General features: G+C 41.2%; 1 protein-coding gene across 10 annotated transcripts in view; it reads right to left on the reverse strand.

Moving 5' to 3' along the window:
• spsb4a (splA/ryanodine receptor domain and SOCS box containing 4a) overlaps positions 1-21,805 on the reverse strand; it is a 205,984-nt gene that overhangs the window by 69,738 nt on the left and 114,441 nt on the right. The window contains exon 3 of one of the 10 annotated variants that reach the window (XM_078208775.1): positions 8,499-8,570. The exons of the other annotated variants lie outside the window; for them this stretch is intronic. Coding sequence (XP_078064901.1) covers positions 8,539-8,570 — 32 coding nt within the window. The 3' untranslated portion in view covers positions 8,499-8,538. The remainder of the gene's footprint in view (positions 1-8,498; positions 8,571-21,805) is intronic. 10 annotated transcript variants of the gene reach the window in all.

Raw genomic sequence — 21,805 nt, forward strand, 5'->3', positions numbered from 1 at the left:
TTGCCAGACTCTATTATCTATGATTTCATAAATTGGCATTTGGAAGGCAGTGGTATAATCTGACAAAGTCAACATGGATTTACAGAAGGGAAATCATGCTTGACGAATCTATTGAAATCTTTTGAGAATGTAACTAGTAGAATTGACCAAGGAGAAGTAGTGGCTGCGGTTTATTTAGACTTTCAGAAGGCTTTCAACAAGGTCTCACATTATAGACTACTATATGAAGTTAAAGCACATGGGATTGCAGGTAGTGTCTTGATATGGATAGAAAGCTGGTTAGCAGATAGGAAGCAAAGAGTTGGCATAAGTGGGTCCTTTTCTGATTGGCAGTCAGTGACTAGTGGGGTTCCCACAGGGATTTGGTGCTAGGACCCCAACGGTTCACATTATATATTAATGATTTGGAAGAGGGAACTGAATGTTTTATCTCCAAATTTTCAGATGATGAAAAGTTGGGTGGGAGGGTAAGCTGAGGAGGATGCAGAGATGCTTCAGCGTGATTTGAACAGGCTGAGTGTGTGGGTATGTGCATGGCAGATGCAGTATAATGTAGATAAATGTGAGGTTATCCACTTTGGTAGCAATAATAGGAAGACAGATTATTACTTGAATGAGTGTAAATTGAGAGAGGTGGATACTCAACAAGACCTTGGTGTCCTTGTGCATCAGTCGTTGAAAGTAAATGTACAGGTACAGCAGGCAGAAAAAGTGGCAAATGGAATGTTGGCCTTCATAGCAAGAGGATTTGAGTATAGGGATAGGGATGTTTTGCTGCAATTGTATAGGGCATTGGTGAGGCCACATCTGGAATAGTGTGTGCAGCTTTGGCATCCTTATCTGATGCCAAATATAGAGGGAGCACAGCAAAGGTTGACCATGCTGATTCCTGGGATGGCAGACCTGTCATATGAGGAGAGACTAAGGCGGTTAGGATTACATTCACCGTTTAGAAGAGTGAGGGGGGATCTCATGGAAACTTATAAAATTCTAATAGGGTTAGACAGAATAGAGTCAGAAAGAATATCCCCGATGGTGGGGGGGTCCAGAACTAGGGGTCATAGTTTGAGGATAAGGGTAAACCTTTTAGAACTGAGGTAAGAATAAATTTCTTCACCCAGAGGGCGGTGAATGTCTGGAATGGGGCCGGGGGGGGGGGGATGGAAAAAGAAATATGCTTTATTCCTGCATTCCATTTGTCTATTAAGCCATTGGGGGAGCTAACTTGACTTTCTAAGGAGATGCACAGTGCTACAGAGCAACGCCACCTCAGATTTTCCAACTTGAGGTATCGACACACAAGCTTGATGGAGATTTTAGAAGAGTAATTTATAAGTCACTGCAACAAACATTTCCAAATCTCGCTGCTAACACATCTTTGAAGTTCTTAATGAAGCTTAGATTGGTGACACACTTGAAGTGTTAAATACATCAAGTGGCTTTTAAAAAGCTGGATTAAAGAGGTTATATTCATCCACGAAACAAGCTTTTCCACATCAAATGAAGCTTTGAAATCTTTTGTTTTTTCTCAAAATCAGCAGTGCACATACCACGCAGCCTTTATTTGAAGGAACAAAAGAATGTTTGCATCATTTCCTGATGGACAAAAAGGGCTCAAATTAAACACCTCCACAAGATTAAAAAATGCACCAACCCATGAGCAGTTAAATTTGATCACATACAAATCATGTAAGCAGACATTTGTCCACACTTGGCACACAATCAAAATGAACTATTTCACAGCACCCTTTCCTTTCAAAGTTAAATTTAGTGATGTGGATTGCTGTTCCTGGTGGTGTGCAGGGAAAATAGAACCAAGAGCAATAGAGTTGAAAAATTGCTTGAACATCTGCATTTAGTTGATGCGTCCTCAGTACGTTTGTTTGGCATCCAGTACAGACCGATCAGAAATTACCTACAGGACTCAAGCCATAGTTTTTGGTCCCTATCAATGCGATTAGCCAGAATGCTTCGATGTCGTATGCCCGCCACCACTGCAAGCTAGAGTGCTCAGCCAAAACACCCTTCATTGCAGCAGGACTAGAAGGTCCCAATCGCAGGCAAGGTTGGAGAATTCCAGCCATTGTTTTTGCCCCCTTCCACAAACATTGCTCCCAAGCAACTATTGCTATCCCTGGTAACTGTTCAAAATTGAGCTAGACATCTTTGTGTCTTAATTGACCACGAGATGAATTTCCAACCATATGTCTGCATTATTACCATGACTACCATGTAGAAGGGAAGGATTCAGATTCCTTGAACACTGGGACTGGTTCTGGGGCAGGTGGGACCGGTAAGCAGAACAGGGTTCATCTGGAAAAGACTGGGTGTCTTCAGGGATTTTTATTTGCTAGTGCCAAGTTTAAACTAGAATGGCAGGAGGATGGGAACTTGAGCAGGGAGGAAGAGGGAGAAACAAGGGTAGAAACGAAAGACAGAAATGTAAGAAGCAAAAAGTGGAAGGCAGAAAAAACAAGAAAGGAAAACAAATGGGCCAAAAGGCAAAATAAAGCTAAGAAAACTATCAAGGTTAAAAAGAAATCTAAGGCTTGGTCTCTTAATACACAGAGCATTTGCAATAAGGGAGATAAATTACTTCAAATAGATACAAATAGTTATGATATAGTTGCAATTACAGAGACATGGCGGCAGGGTCACCAAGGATGGGAACTGAACATCCAGGGGCATTCACCATTTAGGAAGGATAGACAGAAAGGGAAAGGAGGTGGGGTAGCATTGTTCGTAAAATCAATGCAATAATGAGGAAGGGCATTGGCTTAGAAAATCAATGTGATATCTGTTTGGGTGGAGATAAGAAACACTAAAGAGCAGAAAATCTTGTTGGGGGTAGTCTATAGGCCCCAAACAGTAGTGGTGATGTAAGGGAAGATATTAAACAAGAAATCAGAGATGCATGCAATAAGGGTACGATTGTAATTATGGGCGAGTTAAATTTATACCAACTGGACAAATCAAACTTGCAATGGTACAGTGGAGGGAGGGTTCCTGGAATGTGTACATGATGGTTTTTTAGACCAATATGTTGAGGAACTAACCAGAGAACAGGCTCTTTAGACTGCGTACTGTGTGATGAGAAAAGATTAATTAACAATCTTGCTGTGGGGTCCCTTGGGCAGAGTGACCACAATATGATAGATTCTTAATTAGAGAGACAGTAAGGTAGACAAATCCAAAACTAAGGTCTTGAATCTTAATAAAGGGAATTATGGGGGTATGAGCAATGCGAATTGGCAAGGATAGATTGGAGAACCTTACTAAAGGGGCTGATGTTGGATAGGCAATAATTCATATTTAAAGAATTTGTTCATGAATTACAGCAATTCATTCCTGTTTGGTGTAAAAACAAAAAAAGAGGACGGTGACTCAATCATGGCTTAGAAAATAAATTAGGATAATATTAAATCCAAAGAAGAGACATATAAAATTGCCAGAAAAAGCACTAAGCCTGAGGATTCGGGAGCATTTCAGAATTCAGCAACAGAGGACAAAAACATTTGATAAAGAGGGAGGAAAGAGAGTGTAAAATTGAAGTAAACATAGAAACTGACTGTAAAAACTTCTATAAATACATGGAGAAAAATATTAGTAAAAACAAACGTAGTTATACAGGGCCTTAGTAAGGCCACACATGGAGTATTGTGTGCAGTTTTGGTCTCCCTACCCAAGAAAGAATACACTTGCCATGGAGGGAACAAAACGGAGGGTTCACTAGGCTGATACCAGGGTTAGTGGGACAAGATCATCACTTCAACCAAAAGTATTAACTCTTCTAAGAAACTACTGGCCTCCCATTAGAGAGATGGACACATTTTTGCATTGAGATTCTGTTTATTTTCTGCATCAATAACTAATCTTTGAGTGACAGTGTGCACAAGTCAAGTGAGTGAGATGCTTAAATCTCCGGGACAAGTATGGGATGATAAATAAACTTTACTGTTAAATTCACAAAAAGCTTGTTATTGGGATTACTTAAAATGGGACAATTCACTCTGAGGGTAAAAAAGTACCTACACTCAGAGCTCACATACAAAACACATTGATCATAGACAGTAAGAAAACACCCAAATTCTGTGACAGTGTACGAAGCAAACTGTGGAGATGTGAGAGTAAGTTGGCTGACAGATTGGGGAACTATTTCATATCAAGATGAGCAATGCCAAACATTTTGGAAGAGATTAGCAAAAGTAAATGTGACTCCCTTAAAAGCAAGGCAGGAGAAATTATAACGAGGATTAATGAAGAATCAGGAGACAGCAGAAACATTAAGCAAATACTTGATGTGCAAGTTCGGGTAGAAGGCCCAAAAGACATTCCGCAAGTAATGGAGAACGAAGGGTCTAGTGGAATTCAGGAAGTTGACTAAAAGCCGACAAGTCCTATTATAAAAGGTACTGGAGTACTACAGTAAAGTAGTCTTTACTGCAATTGTGAGGCGCTTTGGTTGGAGCACAGCTGGACTACTATGTACAGCCTTGGTCTTCCTATCCAGGAACCAATGTACTTGCCTTGGAAGTGTGGTTGGAAGATGGTGGTGCAAGAGGAATGCAACAAAAATTCACCAGAGTGCTTTCTGGGATGAATAGGGGTTTCTATGAGGAGAGATCGAGTCCCTCTAGGTCTATATTCCCCACAATTAAGAAGAATGGGGGTGATCCCACTGAAATACACAATTCGAAGGAACATGATAGGTTACATGCTAAGAGAATGTTTCCCTGATGGGAGAATCTAGAACTTTGGGTCACAGTCTCAAAATAAGGTGATAGTCATTTAGGATTGAGGAGAGGAGGAATTTCTTCACTCCAAAGGTTTTGAATCTTTGGAAATCTCTACCCTGAAGAACTGTGGATTCTCGGTAATTGAGTACAGCAAGTCCCCATTTTAAGTCGCTCCAGTTTAACATCGATCAGTTAATAGGCCAGGTGTATTTAGCATTAGGATTTTTGTTTAAAATCATTTTGTATCAGGTCCAACATCAGCATCATGCGAGTGGAATCTACCACTGGTTTATACACACCCTCTTGCTCACTGTGGACCCTCCAGTTTGTGGCCTATGCCACTCACTGACCCTCAATCTCGCTGCCTCACCTGCTTGCAGCTTACCTCTTGCAAGTCGAAGTGCTCTTACTGCCCCTCAATGCTCATCTCCAGAGGCCCTTCCTCACAGTGAAGCTTCAGAAGACGGGAGCAGCAAGTGGGGGGGTCAGCATGAGAGAGTCTGCAGCGTAACTGGGAGGGTTTGGGAGCAGAAGAAGCTGTGAACCATAAGGTTGGTAAGGAGGGGTGGGGGGGGGGGGTGGTGGTCAGGGAGTGGAATGCATTTGGTGAGCAGAATTGGATGTTAAGTAGAAAGTTAGCATTTTGTTTCATATTTTTAAAGTTTTAGTTTGAAAGTTATTTCATTTACTAATTTAGCAATGTAAAGCATTTCAACTCTTTCACTCTGACTTTGGCAACATCCCTTCCCTGGTAAAAACAGATGCAAAGTATTAATTAAGACCTCAGCCATGACCTCGTTCTCAATAGGCAAATATTTTTAGTTCCTAAACAGTCATACCCCTCTTTTTCCCACCATTTTCTATATATAAGCCTCTAGAAGAGTTCTGGATTCCCTTTTATATTGGCTGCAATCTCTTTTTGCATTCTCTCTTTGCTTCTCTCGTTTCCATTTTCACTTCCACTCAATGTTTTATGTTTAGTCTGGTTCTCACTTTTATTATAAACCCATCACCTATCGTATGCAGTCTCGAGAGAATCAACCATTGGAAACAGACATTGATTTCACATCCTGGCACTGTCCACCATGCACCTTGGCAGTGTCAAGGGGGCAGGGCTCCATAGGAGAGGAGGGAAGGAGAAAGTCTGCATTGGGAGTGGAGGTGTTGATTGGTTGGAGGGGGAGGGGGGGGTCAATTGGCAAAGCCAGCGATTGGAGGGAGGGTGGAGGGGCGATGTGACAGATCTCCCAGAATACAGTGTACACAGTATACAGGGAGATTGGGTGCCTGCATAATGACACCCCTGGGGCAGCTGGCTTCCCGACGGGCTGAGAATCGACCACCCCTCCTCCCCCCACTGATGAGATTCACATTAGAGCCTCTGTATGGCACAGAGTTCCGTAAATTACTGTCTCCAATCTCGCTTAAAAAAAACAGGAAAGAAAAACTCCTGTTTTCTTGCCTGTTCGATACGGAAATTTTCTGAGAGAATTACGCCCCATATCTCAATGTGTGTTCCAATTCCAGCCGATGAACCAGAGACTTACTGACAGTTTGTAGCAAATGAGAGAAAGTGAGACAGCGAGCAAGAATACAAACGTGTGCAAGAGAGTTTAAGCAATTAGGAGAGAAAGAACATGAGGCAGCAATGAGGGAAAGAAAAGGCGACTGTGATTCAGCAGAAGTTTTAAGATCTACATGCTGTTGCAGCGGGGCATCTAATGTCACTTGCAGTTCATTAACATTGCCCTGCACCCTTCAGCTCAAAAATAATTTACTTCAGAGTTGCTGAAAAGGTAAACTGATAATGCTACAGGGAAGGCAAAAGGAAATAAGGTTTGGGATCGAAGTGAACAGGACTAACAAATGTGTATCTTTCAATTTTTAAATCTCATTAAACATTGGAAAGATTTTAAAAGGAGGGTGAATGAATGTCAAATCAGGTACAGAGGGAGAAATTGAAAGGGAAAGAAAGATTGGATTGAGCCAGACAGAGAAATAGACAATAAAAGATTGGCAAGGTTAGCATATAGTTTCACCATGAAATAAAGATATTTTCATATTCTATTTCATACTTATTTTCCTTCATTTCTTGCAGCTAGAGACAACATTAAGTGAAGAACTGCACAGATATACCAATCAAACCTGCAATGAATTGTCCTTGAATGCATTTGATGTGGAAAACCTTTTGCCCCATTTCTCAGGTGGCCCAGACAATTAATGGAGAATTTTTCCATCTCCCGCTGTACGAGTTGGGATCTTAAAGAAAATGGTCAACGTACAGATTTCAGAATTTCAAATGGTCGCCAAATGTATTAACCCCAAAAAAGTGAGAGCAGCCATTAAAGTGACAGAATGAAAACGATGAGCGCATGCCCAATCAAATACCAAACTAATAGCTTCCATGAGAAGCAGTGCCAGAAAAGGCCAGGGTATAGCTGTTTCACTGAAATAGAATCAACTCAAAATTAAAACATAACCGCTAAAAGTTGAGCCCTTATCCAATTTCAGAACCAGTGAATAGACAGCTTGTTTTTGATTTCAAATTCTTCATTTCAAAACTAAACCAACAGAAATTGAATATGAAAAACTCCCTAGGCCTAGGGAGCAAAAGGTCGAAGGTCACAAATGCTGCTCACATCTGAAACAGCAAAGCGCTCCTAAAGTCAAAAACTCTCTTTTCTGTTTACAGAAATGCTTGCATTTTCAAGGACAGGAACTTCAAGTAACCTTGTCAAAATATCTCTTTGACTCATGGGACATTATACCAGATGACCAGAAGGAATTCACACTTCTCCAATGGAGTCCATAAAAAAGCCTGACAGATGAGATCATCCCTGTTCATGCTGTTGCTTCACAGTCAGCTCCGAATGTAAATAAACCCAGCAAAGTAACAGACGCTCCGTCTGCAGCAGAGTTTGCGCTTTCTATACAAGCTTGCGCCTTTTTGCCATGTGCAATTTGTCATTTTAGACAGAGGTTTTTAAATTACAACATATATTAAAGCATACAAAAGCAAAAGATTAATATAAAATGCATGTATGCTTTAGATCATAACGGTTTCAAAAAAAATTCACAAGAGTTCAAGTTTTAGTTCAGAATTCATAGCTGAACACGTGTAATAAGAAGTCTTTGTTCGGAGTTTCACTTATTTTTCCATATTTTAAAAAAAACAAGCAATGAAGTTTAAGTTTATTTATTAGTGTCACAAGTAGGCTTTTATTCATACTGCAATGAAGTTAATGTGAAAATCCCCAAGTCGCCACACTCCGGTGCCTGTTTTGATACACTGAGGGAGAATTTAGCATGGCCAATGCACCTAACCAGCACATCTTTCAGACTGTGGGAGGAAACCGGAGCACCCGGAGGAAACCCACGCAGACACAGTGAGAAAGTGCAGACTCCGCACAGATAGTGACCCAAGCCAGGAATCGAACCAGAGCTCCTGGCGCGATGAGGCAGCAGTGTTGACCACTGTGCCGAAGTTTATGTAATCAAAAATAAATATTTGTAATCAAACTGCAACAGCAAAGCAATTTTAGAATAATCCTCTATTTAACAATTGTTTATATTATCTGCACAAACATACAAATGTTAAAAAGCATGTAAGCATTAGCTGCATCCTCAATATCCCCTTCTCCTGCCGATGACAATGGCTACTGAACGCACCTTGAAGGTTGATGTTGGTTGTAGGTATGGAGAGACGATTAATGGACCAAAAACTGAGGAGTCACACAACTGCAGTCTGGTGTTGATACTTACAGGTTTCACTGGACTTAAACTGAGACTCCGTTTACTTGTATCATCTGAAACGAGCGTCGCACTCCCTCTGTACTACAATGGAACACAAGAAACATAGGAACGCGAGCAGGCTACTCATCCTTCCTAGCCTGTCGTACAATTCAATTAGTTCGTAATTGATCAGTATCTCAACTCCATGGACTCTCTTTGGTTCCATATTCCTTTCCAAACAGAATAAAAACAGCTTTTGAAGGAGAGTGTGCCTGATTTCCACCACCCTGTGTGTGCCGTGCTTTCAGGCCTAGATCTACTTTTAATGGTAGACCACCATGTTCTGAACTTCCCCTACCAGAGGAATTAGTTTCTCACTCTTTAACCCAATCAACTTAAACATGAAGAAAACCAAAATGACTGAGCATATTTCCCCAGATTTATAAATAAACAACCTTAACTGGCAGAATTATATGGAAAAGAAGTGAGGAAAGAGAGCAATGTCCCTTACGTCATTAACGCCTGACACTGATCAAAGCTTATTATGACACACTATTTATTTTCATTAAGCCTGTGATTGTGGGTTTTAATGGAGCTTAGCTTGGTGATTTATTCATGACATCTCAATGACATTTTACGGGGGAGTTCAATCAGACTACAAAGACTACACACTAAGATAATTGGATCAAAAACTATGAAATAAAATAGCATTTACAGACTTAATGGAGCAAATTCTGCAAATTGCTTAAATTTTCAACTTAAAAAGCTTGCAATAGTGTCTGAAGGAGACAGTGTCACCATTTGTGCTCATGTGTGAAACAATCTCAAAGCCCAAATCTTTAAAACTAAGAAAATAAATGATATGAAACACCACCCTAAAATTCAGAGAAACAAATTTGGTTGGGATACTGGAAAACAGGAGACGCAGGGGGCGATTCTCCCAAAAGTGCTGAATTGGTGAGAACTCTGGTCTGGATCGCGACTGTTTTTTCAGTGCAGCTTCTGACCTGAATCTCCCCATTCTGTGCAATGCAGAGGTCCCAATCGTGAATATCATTAAAAACCCAGGGGGTGGGGCCTATTCGCACTAAAGGCTGACAGCTCCCGAACTCTGCGCATGCGCAGTGGTCCTGAACTGTCAGTCTCCGTTTGCTGGCTAGCTCAATCGCTGGCCAGCCCGGGACCCCCATAGTGCTGCCTCTGCAGCCCCTCTCCCCACAGCCCGATCACGGCCCTCACGACAATTCCCAGGCCAGCCCCAAACACTCCCCAGACGCCGCCCCGATGTCCAGCCCATCCCACCAGCAATGGCGATCCCCCCCTCCCCCCAATCACTGGCCTCCCTCCAGCCCAGACCGATCCCCATGCAGAGTGGCAGCTGGGCCCCCCACTCCCACCGATCACCCCGAGGCCACGCCCACAGCAGGCCCCACCCCCTTAGCACTGCCCAATGCCTGGTGGGCAGTGCCAAGGTGCCCCCTGGACATGAATGCTTTGCCCCTTGGGCAGTGCCAGGGGGCACAGGCTGGCACTGCTAAGGTACCCATCCCAGGGGGCACCCCCATCCCAGGGGGCACCCCACCCCCACCGCCCAACCCCCTTGGGGGCCTCGATTGCCCCCCTTCACTCCGGCAGGGTCTCCTGCTAGTTCCCCGAACGTGGGGAGCTACTCTAAACCCCTCCGGAGTGAAGTACTCCTAATGGGGTGGGAGATGCTATTGGGACCGGCAAGTTCCATGCCGGGCCTGATAATCACATGCAAAATATTTTAAAAATACATTTTAAAAAGATTTAAATCACTTCCCTCTCTTCCCGCCGGTTTCCAGCATGGCCCCGACTGTGACTGTTCCCTGGCTCTGGGAGAAGCGCATGCGTTCCCGCGAAATTGCCGACATGCGATTCTCCCATCCAGACCCGCCAGAAAATTTACGGATCACAATGGGAGAATCATCCCCAGATTTTCTAAGGTAAAAGCAAAATACTGTAGATGCTGGAATTTAAAGCTAAAACAAAAAAATGCCAGAAAATCTCAGCAGGCTTGACAGCATCTGTGGAGAGAGAATAGAGCCCAATGTTTCAAGTCTGGATGACTTTTTATCAGTCTCAAAATGTTGACACTATTCTCTCGCTTCAGGTGCTGTCAGACCCGTTGAGATTTTCCAGCTTTTTCTGCTTTTGTGACAGATTTTCTAAACACTATTGTTAGTGAATATTTCAACACCCGATGATACAAAAATCTGGAAACCTAGTCAGTAGTGGGATGGATGATAACAGATTTAAAGGAGGACATGGACAAACTGGTGAATACATGGAAAATTAAACTTATGCAGAAAAATGTGGAATGATTCATTTTGGAAAATAAAGAGCCAGTAGAAACAAAATCAGAGAATTTTAAAAGGGTACAGGAACAGGTTACATAGACAAATCTTGGAAGATGTCAGGACAAGTTAAAAAAAGAGGAAAAAAAGCCTTAATAAAACACTGATTAGGCTTCAGCAGGAGAATTTTGGTCAATTCCGTACCAGTTTAGGAAGAATATCAAGGCCTTGGATAGGCAAGCAAAATTTATTAGAATGGAAGCAGAGGTGAATGGCTTAAGTTATGTGGAGACACCTGAAAAGCTCAAATTGTTCTCCTTAAAAGCAGGGCATGTAGGGTGGCACTGAAGAAACAAGGTACTTTACAAGACCATGATGAGGTCAGAAGAGAAAAAGTGAACAGTAAAGATCAATTGTGTTCTTGGGTGACCTCAGAAATGGGCCATTAGAATGGAATCACAGAGTGCCTTGGATAGCAGTTCATGGACAGACAACAAATTGGTTGACTCAATGAAGCTGAAGTTGTAAAAAGAGGCAAAGTTGACTTGGGATCCTTTAAATCAAATTACAAAAATGTCTGGTATGATAAGCAAACCATTTGAGGTGAAGCAGAACAACCACCATCATTGAAGCTCTATGTACACTATCAGATTCAAGAGGAGAGGAACAACGACATTCAAAATCTCCAATGCCATTTGGAAAGGTTGAACAGGACACAAGGGCATGAGATGTTTGGCTGGCAAGGAATATAGAATGGAAAATAGAAAGATAACCAAATTGACTGATGAGAATGCAGTTCCATTTGGAACATTTGCTATTTACTCAAGCAGTTGCTAGATACTGTTGGCATGAGTTGTGCATGGATTAGTACAAGTCAAAGTGGTGTTTAGTTCTCATTATAAATAAACTCTGGCTTAATTGCATGACAGGATGTCAGAAGCAAACCAACTGCAATTATTCATAGAATATAGAATTCATCAGCATATCTAAATCCAGCTCATCAGAAAGTTTAAACTACAGCCAAGCAATGCTATGATCAGGCTTTTGTGACAAAGTTTCATGAGGAGGATGGTGATGTACAGGTTATGGTATTGGTAAGTAGCAATGTACATTGATGAAGAATAGCGAGATCAGATAAACAACTATAAAACTTTAAAAATTACTATTTTATTCTAAAACACATTTTATGAAGAAGCATATCCCATTGGCCAGACAGAAAATGAGAATACCTCGAAGCATTTAACCTTGCTCAATGTTGTGAACTCAAATCACAGAAAAAAAAATACATTTAAGCCAGAATTCTGAAAAAAACAATTGCATTTATACAGTGCCTCAGCAATTCTGAGAAAACATCCCCAGGCAACAAGGTATTTTTGAAGAGCAATGAGAAACATGGCAGCCAATTTGCACAGAAAAAGACTTCACAAGCAGCAACAAGGTGAATGAACGGTTAATTGACTTTGTGTGTTTGGGGAAGGCAGGATTTCGGCAGGATGCTGGAAGAACTCTGTTCCTCTTCGAAAAGCATTATGGGACATTTAATGTCCATTTATACAGGCCGATAGGAGTTTAGCATTTCACCCGAAAAAACAACATTTCTAACAATGCAGTAATTTCTTCAGATCTACAGTCAGCTAGGAATACATGTTTATGTCCCTGAATTGAGTTTGAATGCAAATGCGACAACCATTATGGACAAGACTATTGGAGAGCTACAAATGAGATGAATAGTTGGTCACTCAAAACTAATAAAATAAACCTGCCAGAGAAGAACTAAAGAAACAGATGAAAGAAAAGTCACATCTTGGGCACAATTTTGGAAGGAAATCTTGGCAGGCCAGTGCAAGATTACAATTATGCAGTAAAGTAGCTTGGCACACTTACAGTACAAAAATATCTTATACTTGAATATCTTTAACATGGTACAACAACCAAAGGCACTTCATAGAAGCGTTTTCAAATACATTTGGTGTTGAGCTACATAAGGAGATATTAAGGGCAATGAAGATCAGGGAGGTGGGTTTTAAGGTGGCCCTTAAAAGAGAAAAAGGAGGGAAAGACTGAAGGTGGGGTGGTTTGTGGTGGAAATTCCGGAGTTTAGCAAGTTGGCAACTGAAAAGATTGCCACCTATATTGGAACAATTGAAATTGGAGTCTCCAGAGTCCAGAATTGCAGTCTTTACAGGATCCAGTCCCAGCTTCCAACAGGCTCGCTTCTCCCTGCTTTATTGAGTAAATGTTCATTGACCATTGAAGGTCCTTTGCCCCTGTCTTCCAAGAAATCCTAAACCAACCTCACACTATGGCTCACTCCACTGACTCCCTCCCTGAACCAAGATTAATCTTCTAGTATCCTTAAATTTCCACAGGTTCTGTCTCTTTGACCAGACAATGCCTTCCTATCCAGATTCTATCTGGAGGCTAACCAAAAAACTGACTTTTCCCCCCCTCTATTGCCTGCAGTAGTTGCTGCAACTATCCCTTGCTCATTCTCTGACACACACACTCTCTACCTAAAGTCAAGACACTTGGGTCTGTCCAAAACCAGGCCAACTCTCCCGTTTTTGTTACCAGGTGTCAAACCTGGCACATGAATTTAAATAGCACTTTACCTGGGCTCCCTGTTCCCATGTCAAATTGGCTCATCACAGGGCAGAACTGGCAAGAAGTTCCTTTCTCATTATGCCATTTTACCTTGCATTGAGACAGTTAAAACATAACCATCTTATAAAATCTCACATTTGTATCATTTGGGACATCTAGAGGTCATGAAAGGCACTATACAATTGACGCAAATTCTTGAAAGCCATTTTCAAACCTTCTTAAAAACAATTATAGATCCATGGGTATTTTAAATTTGCCTTATAGTACTGTGTCCAAGTCAAAGGCCATTCACAATTGTAATTCAGAATGTGATTACTGCAGCAATTAATTACTGGGCAGTCATTTTTTACATTAGTTCACTAAGGTCCCTTTGATAATGATGTTGGCTGAGGTCAAATGCTGCGAGACAAGTGTCCCCGAGCCAGCTTAGATTTATACTACTAAGCGCAACAATTATTTTAGCGACAGCATGCCAGGCACATACTTGGGTGGGTAAGTGATTCTGTTATCAGATTATAAGTTAACAGAATTTATTATGAGTTGTCCCAAATCCAATCTCAATTGACAGCAAGAATAAAAGTGGCTTAACTTGCACATTCTTGTCAATTACTCAGGTTAATTACCTTGATTGCGAATAAAACAGCAGCTTTGTGAATATAAACACAGCAACATCTTCATTTGGGAAACACACAAGCTATACTTAGCAATTACATTACTCTGATCATTCAAGCCAGCACCTAACCTGCAGGGACTAAAGTTGGCTTAGCTTGACTTTACACAATTCATTATGATTTATTAACTGCTGAGATGACTTTTTTCCCTGTTACTTTAAATCACATCATTTTGAAAAGTCCATTATTCAGCACACAGCACTTTCATCTGGAATCAAATTAACCCCCAGCAGCTCACGAGTTTTTCCCATTTCAAATTTCAATACAACTCCATCTGGCTGTTTGCAATCACAACACCAAAAAAATCCATTTAAAAGGCACATCTTGTCTAGCAAAAGATTTTAAAATTTGCTAAAATTTGACAGATGTCATTCTTTTGTATAGATCTTGCTGCTGTGCTGCCCAAGGCCCAGCTATGGGGGAAAAACTATTTCCATCTCTGACTCGCATTTGATACACAATCTGAACAAAATGTTAATCAACTAAAAAAAAAACATTAAAACATGGGCAAAAATGATGAATTTGTAATCAGATTGTTGAATTTTTTTTATAGCTTTCAAATAGCCAGACTGTGTGAAACTCAATATTACCTTTGTAGTTTTGTTCTACCATCAAATCTTTGTCTCTTCACTGGACACAGGTGAGGTCCCAGAGGATTGGAGGGTAACAAATGTGGTCCCGTTATTTAAGAAGGGTAGCAAGGATAACCCGGGTAATTATAGGCTGGTGAGCTTGACATCCGTGGTAGGGAAGTTGTTGGAGAAGATTCTTAGAGATAGGATATATGCACATTTAAAACTGAATAATCTCATTAGCGATAGACTGCATGGTTTTGTACGAGGGAGGTCATGCCTCACAAATTTGGTTGAGTTTTTTGAGGAGGTGACAAAAACGATCGACGAAGGAAGGGCCATGGATGTCATCTATATGGATTTTAGTAAAGCATTTGACAAGGTCCCTCATGGCAGGCTGGTGCAAAAGGTTAAATCTCACGGGATAAAAGGTGAGCTAGCTAGATGGGTGGAGAGCTGGCTTAGCCATAGAAGACAGAGGGTAGCAGTGGAGGGGTCTTTTTCCGGTTGGAGGTCTGTGACTTGTGGTGTTCCGCAGGGTTCTGTACTGGGACCTCTGCCGTTTGTGATATATATAAATGATTTGGAGGAAGATGTAGCTGGTGTGATCAGGAAGTTTGCGGATGATACGAAGATTGCTGGAGTTGCGGATAGTGATGAACATTGTCAGAGAATACAGCAGGATATAGATAGGCTGGAACATTGGGCGGAGAAATGGCAGATGGAATTTAATCCAGATAAATGCGAAGTGATGCATTTCGGTAGATCTAATGCAAGGGAGAGCTATACAATAAATGGCAGAACCATCAGGAGTATAGACACACAGAGGGACCTGGGTGTACAAGTCCACAGATCCTTAAAGGTGGCAGCACAGGTGGAGAGGGTGGTCAAGAAGGCATATGGCATGCTTGCCTTTATTGGACGGGGCATAGAATATAAAAGTTGGCATATGATGTTGCAGCTGTATAGAACGATGGTTCGGCCACATTTGGAATACTGCGTCCAGTTCTGGTCGCCACACTACCAGAAGGACGTGGAGGCTTTGGAGAGTGTACAGAGAAGGTTTACCACGATGTTGCCTGGTATGGAGGGTCTTAGCTATGAGGAGAGATTGGGTAAACTGGGGTTGTTCTCCCTGAAAAGATGGAGGATGAGGGGCGACCTAATAGAGGTGTATGAAATTATGAAGGGCATAGATAGAGTGAACAGTGGGAAGCTTTTTCCCACCTCGGAGGTGACGAACACAAGGGGTCACGGGTTCAAGGTGAGGGGGGCAAGGTTCAACATAGATGTCAGGGGGACGTATTTTACACAGAGGGTGGTGGGGGCCTGGAATGTACTGCCAAGCAAGGTGATTGAGGCGGACACGCTGGGATCGTTTAAGACTTATCTAGATAACCACATGAACAGACTGGGAATAGAGGGATACAAAAGAGTGGTCTAGTGGGCACATGAGCGGCGCAGGCTTGGAGGGTCGAAGGGCTGTTCCTGTGCTGTATTGTTCTTTGTTCTATCACTGACTGATTAACTAAATTTAATCGTTAGCATGTATAGGAATCTTTCATTACACTACTAGGTGTTAAACAGATGAGTGCACAACAACATCTTAATTTTCTTTTGCTACTTGTTGCCTGAATGCACTGAATCTCTAACTAGGATATGGTTACATAGGTGATGGTCATCCTTCGATTCCTCATCCAAGTATTCATTAATGATGCATGAACACTGACAGCTAATTTCAACAGCCTGACTGTGGACAGCATCACAGCCAATCTCAATTCTTCTTTTATTAGGGCACTTCCATTAGGGACTGCTATATGGTATTCAGCAGTGGTAATACTGGTGGCCCTTCCTTAAATGAGATAGACCGCTCTGGTTGAGATTCACTAACTTAACACAGGCCAGGGATAGAATCAAAATACCTCTGGTTTATATGACTCATAGCCATCGTCCTACACCCAAGTTAATGGGGTGTCTTCATTATCAACCTACCTGCATTGTTTTAAGTTCCTCCCTCTCTTTCATTGCTCGATTTTCAGGTATCTTTGGAAAATTTTCTAGTAATGTCAAACACAAAATACCTATTCAACACTTCTGCCATTTTCTCATTTTTTTAATTCCCCAAACTCACTCTCTGGAGGACCAACTCTTGCTTTAGTTACTCTGTTCTTATTTAAATACTTGTAGAAATTCTTACAATCTAGCTTTATATTTCTAGCTAGCATTATCCCATTCTCTAAATTCTCTCCCACTTCATTCACTTTTAAATAGTCATTCTTTGCTGGTTCTTAAAATCTGTTCTGTTTTCTGATCTGCTACGAATCTTCACAGAATTATACAGTGCTTCTTTCAATTTGATACTATCCTCAGCTTCTTTATTTAATCATGGATGTTGAATCCCTCACTGGTAAATCTTTCCTGATGCTCTCTCCCTAAAAGTCTGATACTGCATTTCCATTGTCTATGTTTTAACCTAGTTTGCCAGTTCACTTCAGTTAACATTGTTTTCATACCTTTACTTGGATCTAAATCACTAGTCTTAGACTTACACTTCTCACGTACAAATGTAAAATTTGTTCATGTTATGACTGCTGTCTCTTACAAGTGCTTTTACTAACTGCTGAAGTTATTGATTAATCCTGTGTCATTGCACATTACCAGGTCTAGAATAGTTAGTGTTGAAACGTACTGTTCTAAGAAACTATCCTGAATACATTCTATGAACTAATTTTCCAGGTTACCTTTGACAATCCGATTTGTCCAATCTACATGTAAATTAAAGTCACCCATGATTATTTCAGTACCTTTCTTACAGCCCCTATTTATTTTGTCCAATGTATCAACTACTCCTGCAAATTATCTTTTAACTTCCCTTTTGCTGATCACTAACCAAACTGATCTTACATCTTGCTGTTTTGGTCTTTCACTACTATACTAAAGGGGATTGATTAGCTCATTTGACTGGAAAGCTGGTTTGTGATGAAGAGTAGCAACAACAGCGTGAGTTCAATTCCCATACCTGCTGAGATTATTCATGAAGGCCCACCTTCTCAACCTTGCCCCTGACCCGAGGTGCGGTCATCCTCAGGTTAAAATCACCACGTCAATTACCATCTTTGAGGGGGAGAGTAGCCTATGGTCATCTGGGACTATGGCGACTTTACCTTTTTATATACTATATTAATGGCAACCTTAATTAATGATGTTAACCCACCACCTTTTTCTGGTTTGCAAAATGTCAAATATCCTTCAATATTCAGATCGTAGCCTTGGCCACCATGCAGTCATGGCTCTTCAATGGTTATCAAGTCATACTTATTTCTGAGCTACCAATTAATCCATTTTGTGACAAATACGGTGTGTATTCAAATATAGAATCTTTTAACCATTTTTGCAATATCTGTTCTTATCTGCTGGTGCACACTTTTGCTCTGTCCCTTCCTGCCACACTATGGTCATCATTATCCAAATCCTGTTCGATTACCTTGTTTCTCTCCAATTTACCACATCTCCCCTCACACGTTCCTTTCCATCCACAATTTAGTTCATCTCTACTGCTCTAGTTATATGATTCACCAAAATACTGGTATGGTTCAAGTGAAGACCACCTCAGAGGTATAATTCCCACTTTCCCAAGTATTGGTGCCAGTGTCCCATGAATTTGAGCGGCACAGGCTTGGAGGGCCGAAGGGCCTGTTTCCTGTGCTGTACTGTTCTTTGTTCTTTGAATCAACACCCATTAGTCCCACACCAGTCTTTGAACCATTCCCTCATCTCTCTATCCTATTTATCCTATACCAACTTGCTTGTGGCTCAAGTAATAATTTAGGTATTAATTTTAAGATTACATTTCTTAATTTAGCCCCAAATTGTTCATAATTCTCAAACAGAATCCCTTCCTAGTCTGATCTATGTCATGGTGTCCACATAGTCCATGACAGCTGAACTGTGCTCCTTCCACTGCAAGTCCCTCTCCAGCTTAGAGCAGACGTCCGCACCCAGGCACAAGGCAAGCAACACAGATTTCTGGACTTGCTGTCAGCTACAGGGAAACATGTCTATCCTCTGGCTATACTGTCTGCTACTACCACATTCCCATTTACTTGCTTCTCAAACCTGAGTTGAAGCTCCCCAAGCTACAGACACTTAGTTCAGATGTGTTTGCACACTACATTCTGCAGCCCAACACATCATCTGACTTGCCATCTTTATTATTTGCAAATTTATTATTTTTCCAAGTAAATTTATAATTAATAAACCCCCTATTGCTAATGAGCTTTGCTACTGTTTGTGAGCCTTATCACTATTAATAAAATATTAATAAATTATCTGAGTTTCAGAAGATACTTATTATTTCAATTGTTATGCTATCCCCAATTAAAATTCTCTAGCTTAGATAAGAGAAAAAATATCAATAAATTACTTACCTTCTTTGCTGCTGTGTCACACTTCAGAATTTTCTTCAGAATGCTTCAAACCCGCTGGCTCACCACCCGCCCACCTGCCACCACCCCCCCCCCCCCCCCCCCCCCCCCGCCTCACCCCGTCAATATATATAATGCCTTAATCAAACCACAACGACCAAGTATTTTACTTAAAGTTTATTTACCTATTAGTCACAGGTAAAGCATACATTAACACTGCAATGAAGTTACTGTGAAATTCCCCTTGTTGCCACACTCCGGTGCCTGTTTGGGTCAATGCACCTAACTAGCTCGTCTTTCAGACTGTGGAAGGAAACCAGAGCACCTGGAGGAAACCCACGCAGGCATGGGGAGAATGTGCAAACTCCACATAGACAGTGACCCAACCCAGGAATCGAACCCGGGTCCCTGGTGCTGTGAGGCAGCAGTGCTAACCACTGTGTCACCCAAACCATGAGTATCTGGTCATTATTGTATTGCTCTTTGTGATAGCTTGCTGTAAACAAATTGGCTGCTCCATTTCCTGTATTACAACTATATGCTTCAGAAGTATTTCCTTGGTTGTAAAGCCCTTTGACATATCTGGTTGTGATGAAAAGTGCTGTATAAAGGCAAGTCTTTCTTTTCTTCAATATTCATCTTTAAGATATCTGCAGTTACTTTAAATTCTGGATAATGATTGTTCGTTTTACCCAGGCTGCTGTGACTACATATTATGGTCTGATATTGGAAAGGGAACGTCAAAGTAACTGTTTGTATGTAAATTCATGTGTATCGCAAAGTAATTAGAAAGTGGTTAACAGCAATTAGTTTACCAAAAACTGTAGGCTGGGTTCTGAAATTTGCACTTGGTGACTTATGCAAATAAAAATTTTACTCAACTTCCTGAGCTCCTTTCAGATGGCTCAGATCTTCCAGTCAGCCATGAGGCCATGGCTGCTGGCTGAAAATAAAGTTGCAGCCTTACCCTTCTTCACTGGAGTTTTTGAGATTTCCTGTCCCAGCTGAAGAATGCAGCCATGAGGGGCAGTGGCGAATTGCAGAAGTATCAATGCCACCACGCCATTTCATGTCAGTAGCACAATGAACACCCCATACGGTTCTGTAGGCTTGCAGGGTTATGACAAAGTTTTAAAGTTATGTATTTTTTAATAAACTATTTTTAATGTTTCCAAGTCTTTTAATTGCTTTTATGAGTTTGGAAAATCATTACTTTAATGGATAAACATGGAAAAGTCTTGACATGAATTGAAAAAAGTACTTTGAATGAAATAAATGGCAATGTGCATTAGGTCTCTTGAATGCATTGACTTTTTTATTACCTGTTTGCCGAATGGTGCATACGTGGATACAGATGTTCCCAAATGCATTAGTGCTCTGAATGCATTGATTTTTAAAAAAACTGTATAAGGGATTAGCAGTGAACAAGGGTTGTTTATGAGCGGGGTGGTGGGGTAGGATGGGATATGTGTGGGGTCGAGAGTAAGCAGGCTGTTTCACCGTTCAGCACGTTAACATTTAAATAATTTTGAGGACTTCCCGATACATCTTTTGCTGTTGACCACTTTCAACCCAGGTCCCTGACCTGTAATTAACGATGGCAGTGTCCCAGAGTAAATTTATGGCCAAGTTCAGCACATCTAGCCCAAGTCAACAACGGCAGAGTCAATGTTGGAAGCATCCTTGGAGGAGTCCAGACAATCTTTGTCAAAGGTTGCAGAATCAAGCTTAGGCCTCAGGAGCACAGCTAAGTTCAGAGGCACACACTCACCCTCCAGCCACAGAACCATAGAATCCCAATAGTGTGGAAAGAGGCTATTCGGTCTACAGCAACTCTCCGGAAGAGCATCCCACTTCAGCCCTCCACTTCACTCTATCCCCATAACCCCGCACATTTACTATAGCTAATTCACCTAACCGGCACAGCCTCAAACTCCACACAGACAGTCACGCAAGACCAGAATCGAAACCTGGTCCCTGGTGCTGTGAGGCAGCATTGCTAACCACTATGCCGCCGTGGCGCCCTCTAGAAAGTCAGAGACACCAGAAATGGAGATGGACGTCAGGCTACATGGTATCGTTATCACTTGTTCAGGACGTCTCCCTGAATTTGGCTATGAAAATCTGGCCTTTATAGTTTGAGTTAATGCATCCAATGATGTTGCACCAGATTCACTAAGAGAAACAGATAATCCTTCTGAGAAGTTGTGAAAAACAAGTTTTCCGCCTTACTATTGAACAATACTTCTCAAAAGTAGAAATATTGAAAGTTGCAGGACAGCAAAGGCAAGTGAAAGGTTATTTGCTGCGAAACATTTAATCCAAGAAGGGTACCTTTAAACCATAACTTGTTATAATCTAGAGTTATGACTGACTTACATAAATGCATCCTTTTAATTTCTGCAATGTAGAACAGAATTACTAATGCAGTAATGTCAAATAACTGTAATGAATCATCAATGGGCATAAGGATTTGTGGCCAAATCCTTGTCCTGTAATTTGTATGGATTATGAATAAAGGCAATTATTTTGGGAATTAATCTTTTAAATCAAGCTGGGATCTTAAGAACCTTTTTTTGCACACTATTCACTTCCACCATCACTCCCAAGGAGAATATAGAGCTGTTGTTTGTGTCATCAGTTTGCATTGACATGCAAGTCTCTCCCAAAAACACAATTTTCATAACTCCATCCTAGCATCAACATATATTTCTAATTTGTTAAAATTCTACTTTCTTCTACACTAAG

The sequence above is a fragment of the Mustelus asterias genome, chromosome 3 (genome assembly GCF_964213995.1).
Source record: "Mustelus asterias chromosome 3, sMusAst1.hap1.1, whole genome shotgun sequence".
NCBI classification, from domain to species: Eukaryota; Metazoa; Chordata; class Chondrichthyes; order Carcharhiniformes; family Triakidae; genus Mustelus; species Mustelus asterias.